The sequence below is a fragment of the Lottia gigantea genome, assembly GCF_000327385.1.
Source record: "Lottia gigantea unplaced genomic scaffold LOTGIsca_66, whole genome shotgun sequence".
NCBI classification, from domain to species: Eukaryota; Metazoa; Mollusca; class Gastropoda; family Lottiidae; genus Lottia; species Lottia gigantea.
In genome coordinates this window covers 1,627,975-1,634,856 of record NW_008710245.1, presented here as the reverse complement: position 1 = coordinate 1,634,856, position 6,882 = coordinate 1,627,975, and the positions used below count along the sequence as shown (strand labels likewise).

Genomic DNA, 6,882 nt, shown 5'->3' with positions numbered 1-6,882 from the left:
TACCTCAACATAAAGTTTAAAACTCAATTCAGTTCTTTCATTTCAAAATAAATAAAGAAGACAACTTGTGTTTATGTTTGGAATTGAAGCGGCGTGTTAATAAATATCTCTGTTCTACTATAATAATGTTATATGTCATTCTAAATCTCTCGACAGTTTCCATAAAGCAGAGTGCCAGTGAAACAATTATTTTGGGAACATTTTAAAAATTCTGCCCTGGAAAAAAGATTGTTGAGCTCAATTACGTAAAACCATTGATATCACGCATACTAGTTGTTTGTTTTGCACCCCCCCCCCCCCTTTCTATGCAAATGCCACCGCCCCCTTGACATATTGGGTTGGTTATGGACCTGCGCCGTGGATTTCGCTCAGTAATATATCTAAATTTTACCCTCGACAATGTACACTGGATCCAGGACTAATCAGCAAATGATTATGTAAATGATATTATCAATTAAAAATGGTGGCATTCATCAATGAAATTATTCTACAAGTTATTTACAACTAGAGTTTATTATTGTTTATAAATATTCATTATGTATACTTATCTGGCATCTGGCTTTATTTAAACTCATTCTATGTCAGATTAAATGAGATATTAAAAGGGGCCAATTATTTGTAAAGCGACTGAATTCAGCTATCAGTATCTACTTTTAGAATAAGAATTTGAGTTGCGATTCCCCTTAATGTGATTACGATAATCATAACGACCTGAATATTTAATAACGCGCTCTTCCATTTGCACGTCTTTGATTTAATTGCAAACGAAGTTACGAGTTAAGACTAAGAACTATAGACTTTGGTCCTAATTTAAAAAGTGTTACAGGCCTACTCGTTTTTTTTTTATTATTTATTCAGTGCATTTTATTTCGTACAAAGAATCTTGACGATTTACTCATATTTAGTTGGACATGAAGGTGCTTTAATCCGCCTAATCATTTACTGAGAGAAACTCTTAAATGTTGCGTTCAAATTAGATTGTAGTACTAACTCTATCTATGACGTCATTAATGAACTTAATAATGATGAATTTGATAATAATGTAAATATTATATTTCTTGAGATTTTAGAAAATGTTTGGAAGAGTGGGTTTCCTTTTGCGAATAAAGCTCTAGTCTAAACATAATAACGGTAGAGTAAAATAAAAAGATAAAAAGCTGGGCCCCTATGTGTCTGTGTTATAACTTAGGTGGAAGTCGGAGAATGGGCTGCTTGTAGAATCTCCTCTGAGGTGGTTTATAAGAAGAATACGTCATTTAGATTTGATTATAATTTTCTAAAAATTGAAAAAATTTATATGCCACTCTTCTAAGTGAAAGAAATGAAAGTCCTTACTCTTGTCAATTCCTAATAAAGCTGTTAATTAAGTAATCCCAATGAACCACATACTATAGACGTAGTCTGTAGTCGCAAAACTAGCTTAGAGTTATCTACCTTTAGCAATATTCTCCTGTCAACAGAAAACAAAATTGTAAACAAAACAACAACAAATAAATCTTGTTTCGACATGTGAGATTAAATTTTACGGTTAAAAGCGGAAAAACTAATTTGCTGAATATTTACTTGAGGAAGCAGATATGGACAAGCCACAGATCATCGCCCATATTCAGAAATCACTGAATTATACGTTATTTGATGGGAAATGGGTACCTTGTAGTGCTAAATTTGTTGTTTTAGGAAGTCATGCTCGTGGAACCGGTGCTCTCCAAGTTTATGAAGTAGCTCATGGCGATGTTAAATTAGTTCATGATGTAAGTTTTAATTTACTTGAGCATAGCTAATATAATTTATTTTTATGTGCTATCTTCATGAACTCCAAGCAAGTGTTCTGCAGAAAAGTAGGATGTAAAACTCATTCATTTCATTTTCCTAGCAAGTAGCAAGTGTTCGTGTCTTGTTTGTAGGCTTTCAACTATGCTGGTGAAGCATTACCAAGTAGAACCGGTCTGCCATTCAATCTGAACTTTTGCCGTAAAGGAATGAACTGGAGCTATTGTCACTTTGGTATTGTTTGGATGAAATCAAGTCTTACATCATGATGGGGTTTCACAGTTGTCAACACTAAATTCACAAAGTCTCGTAAAAACAAGGGTCATAAGCTTTAAGACACATTACTCAAAGTTCAGGATATATGATGTTTTATTTTATTAACAATCAATGTTCAAATGGTTAACATGTTCATTTTAATACATTTACTTTATAAAATAATTTTGTATGTAATATTTTGCTATAGTGATAGTCCTTTTTCTTTTCTAGATAGAGAAATCGAAGGCATTTAAATGTGGAACCTTTGGAGCCTCAAGTTTACAACAAAGATATTTAGCTACAGGAGGTTTTGATGGCAAAGTACAAATATGGTAGGTGCATCCTTAACTTTTGTTTTTTTATTTTTGTGATTATCACTTTTTAAGACATATTCAATGCACAATTTTTCTGGCTAGGAACTCTGTCAGATTCTATAGAATTGCAATATTTTATTTCCTTGGATCCATTCATGCCTGTGGCTCCTGCAATGCAAGTAAAACTTGACTTTATTATGATGTCAAAGTCGAAAGCCTGTTTGATTTGAATGTCATTTGTTTGGTGACCAAACATGATGGGAATTCTGAACGTACAATGGCCCTTGCTCATTATTTTTTTGTAAGTCAAATATGTAAATTGGGTGTGTGATATACAAACGCTACATTAACATGAAATTTTAATTATAGGAATCTAGAATCTAGTGATGTACCAATATATTCTGTGACAGGTCATACAGAGATTATTAATGCTATAGATGGTGTTGGAGGAATGGGAATAGGAGAAGGGGCTCCAGAGTTAGTCACTGGCAGTAGAGATGGTAATTGTTATAAGGGTTTTTCCCTATCTATTTATAGTAGAAAAAGATATGCCTATCTGTCAAGGAGTCAAACATAATCATGAGCAGTTTGCTTGATTAATCTGTAATGACTGCAATATTACAAATCTTCTTTGTTAGTTTCCATAACTATTTATTCTGCCTCCAGATACACTGAACTGATTGTGTATATGTTTGGAATTGTTAGCTGTTGTGCTGGACGTAATTCGATCTAATTCACTGGTCACACTCTTGTTTAAAATTAATGTTGCTTCTTGCTCGAAATTTATTATTTGCTTTTGGACAAGTCATAGTCATGAAGGTCATGATCACCATATCATAATTATTACTGGTGAATTTCATTATGAGCATACTAGATAATAATCAACAGTACAGTGATCTTGTATCAGTTACAATAGATGATTCTCTGAAATATTGAATAAAAGCAGCTCCAGACTTTCATATGGCAAGAACTAATATATGTCACATAAAAAAGAAAATATGAAGATATTGAATATTAAAAAACAATTTCCTCTGTACTACCAGGTGCTGTAAAAGTTTGGGATCCCAGACAAAAATCTGATCCTGTAGCTACTATGGAACCTGGTGAAGGTGAAACTAAGAGAGATTGTTGGTCTGTAGCATTTGGTAAGTCAAATTGTTAAATTGTCTCCCTTACTTCATGAATTGAAATACTTTGTCTTACCGCGATGAGATTTTGTATAGGGCCAGGGGCAGTGACTGTAGCTCAGTTGATGCGTACTTCAAACAAATAGCAGTCGAGGGTTCAAATCTCGATCGTCATGGATCCAGAAAAAATCAATACCATGAGGTTGGGACTTGCTTAAGGAAAGAATCCTGTAAAATACAAGTTGTGATCCTTATAGAATATGTTTGTTTCTTTGAACGATTTTAGAAATCAAATGGAATTCTTGAATTAACTTTTTTTTTGATTCCAGGTCATGCATACAATGCTCATGATAGATGTGTTTGTGCTGGCTATGATAATGGTGATCTGAAATTGTTTGATTTAAGAGCAATGGCTTTAAGATGGGAAACTAATGTCAAGAATGGGGTATGTAGATATTTTTATTCAGATTACCCAAATCCTTAGCACTTTTTAACATGAAAAACTAATGTTAAGTCCATCTACAATAATTGAAATTGTGAAACACAATTAGGCTGTTCAAAACATTCTCCACTTATAAGTACTAATGATGTCATTATATTGGAACCTTTTGTACCTACAAAATGTGGTAAGGATATTAGAACTGAGACTAACTTCACTTAATATTTGATCGAAGACTAACAAAATTTTCATTCTGAAAAATTAAAGTGACACAGATAGCTCCCATTGAGCTCTGTCTGGTGTTAAAATAAATACATGCCTTTAACTCAAGTGAAGATGACCAAAAAGTGAAGCCATCAAAGTTAAGTATTCAAATAGTCAATTCTGTCATGCAATTGTGCATGAATTGCCGTCTAATGCTTGTCGTTTTGTCTGTTTTCTAGGTTTGCTGTGTAGAATTTGATAGAAAAGACATTAGTATGAATAAGCTGGTAGCAGCAACATTAGAAGCTAAATTCCATGTTTTTGATATGAGAACACAACACCCTAAATCTGGTTTTGCTGGACTAACAGAAAAGGTATTGACCATTATTATCAGATTTTACTTTTTGATTAAAAGTAGTACCTCATTCTCGGTTCAAAAACCAAACTTAATCTATGACAAATCAAAATCCATTATGGCTTCATTTGTAAATGAAGAATGGAAATTGTATTCCCTACAACTGACTCCAAAAGTCATGTTGCCTGGTCAGAAACTCAGGTATGGCCAGAGCAACTGAAAAACAATAATAATATAACTACATGGCATCTGAAATGCATGCGATCTACTAATATGAGAATTATGAATTAACAGGACTTGTGTCCTTATTGAATTTCAAAGTTGTATGCATCTTGGATTTGAAAATGGTTTTCTTGTTTTTATTTTAGGCTCACAAGTCAACAGTATGGTTAGGGCGTCATTTACCACAAAACAGAGATATTTTTATGACCTGTGGTGGAAATGGTTCACTTAATCTATGGAAATAGTAAGTAAATTGCTGAAGTAAATAGCATTAATTTTGATAGAATTTTCTTTTCTTGAGACTCTTGGGACAACTAGAAAGTGAAATTCCTAATTTGAGGTATTTTTGAAGGAATTATGCGATTTTAAGTACCTCTGAAGTCTATTTACATATATTAAAGACTCAAATCAACCCCCTAACAAAGTGAACCTTTCTTTTCTTTATCAAACAAAGCCTGATGATTTTATGATTTTTTTTTTAGTTCTTACCCAGCCAAACGTGTTGAAAAGGATGCTGAAGACCTAGAAAGGGGTGTGGCTGGAACTGTCAATCTTCTTCAAAATGTGACATTATCAACGCAACCCATTAGTAGTTTTGATTGGAGCCCTGATAAGGAAGGTTTATGTGTGTGTACATCATTTGATCAAACATTACGTGTTTTAATTGTGACCAAACTCAATCGAGTTTGATAAAAATGACAGTGACACATATCATGTCAAATTTCATGAGCATTATCTTGTATGATTTATTAAAACGCAATTTCATTGTCATTCATGGATATTATTTTGAAAAAAATTTGTTAATGTAAATTGATTCTCAAAAACTAGTTCAACTTCCATAAAAACAAAGTTTTGAGCTCCAATAGAAGATGAGAGGCAAACTCTCATCTAATGTCCTTTAATTTACTTCTAGAAAGGGCTCAGATCTCCTCTGTGATTAGTAGATTCTGACAGCAACTGAATTTTCAACAACTTCTAGCAACTGAGAGAAGCTGATATTGCTGAAATTAGTTGAACTGAGTGCTCATTTTCTACTTTCTAATTCGTCAGTGGTCAGTGCTCTTAAGATTCATTAACTTAACCAGAGTAGTCGGTCAATTTTCAGAGAGTTTCGCTCATGTCTGCTGCAACACATTCAATGATATGCATGGAATAGACAGTTGATCCGAGCCATGCCGTATTAAACAATGTAAGCTGCATGGTCCTAGCTTTTGACACTTGATTTGAATTTTAGGTCTATGGTAGTTGATTTGCTGATTTACCACCAAATCAATGGAATTAATACATGTAATTTAGTCAGAATTAACTGTATATTCAAGTTTTATCAGCATTAATAGCATTGTCATTCCAGTTTCAATTCCTTCCATTTGTATTGTTATTTATTTTGTTGCAATGAATTAAAGATATTCCTGAACTTATTTAGTTTTATTTGTCCACATTTATCATGACATATATTTAAGCTATCGTGACATCTAATAAACCTATCATGACATCTATTAAAGCTATCTTGAAATATATTAAAGCTATCATGACATATATTTAAGCTATCGTGACATTTATTAAATCTATCATGAGATATATTAAAGCCATCATAACATAAAACTTTCATTATCAAAAACGCAGTAAATTATACCTGAAAATATTTCTAAAGTATGCTATTTATATCTATGTATCTTCTTGATCAAACTGGATTTGTTTTAAAGGGTTAATTAAAAACGGAGAGTACTAATTGTTAATTATGCAGTTTGACCAAGTTTTGGTATTTGGCTTTAAAAATAGTCGATATTATTAGTTGAAATCTTTAGAATATATCGTAGACATATTTCTCTATAATTTCTCGTTTATTTTACTCAAATCGGTACAGTACTTTTCTAACAGCTTCCAAAAAAGCATAGCAAACTTTAAAGCCTTACGTAATGTTTTCTAAAAATTAACGGCTCAATTTTTTTCAGTTAAAACTTTCAGTTACGTTAAAAGTACATCATGACCAATGATAGCTACTTATATCAGAAGGAAGGCACAATCAAAGAAAACAATTTCTAATTATAGCAACTTAGTCAATACTTAGGGAATACCTAAACCTGTATGTCAACTAATCGGTCAATTGAAGTCATGGAATTAGGATATATTAATCACGATTAAATAATATGACAAACATTTCTTTAGAAAAGTCGGTTACCCAGTTTTTATTTTAAC

General features: G+C 32.5%; 1 protein-coding gene across 1 annotated transcript; it reads left to right on the top strand.

Moving 5' to 3' along the window:
• Window positions 1–1,475: 1,475 nt before the first annotated feature.
• Window positions 1,476–5,376, top strand: LOTGIDRAFT_220887 (hypothetical protein; the record flags this gene model as incomplete). Its single annotated transcript, XM_009064919.1, has 8 exons — window positions 1,476–1,751; window positions 2,257–2,357; window positions 2,709–2,839; window positions 3,383–3,484; window positions 3,796–3,911; window positions 4,349–4,483; window positions 4,833–4,930; window positions 5,169–5,376. Exons 1-8 carry the CDS (start codon window positions 1,578–1,580, stop codon window positions 5,374–5,376), a joined length of 1,065 nt encoding a protein of 354 aa, XP_009063167.1. The 5' UTR covers window positions 1,476–1,577.
• Between the last annotated feature and the right edge of the window lie 1,506 nt (window positions 5,377–6,882).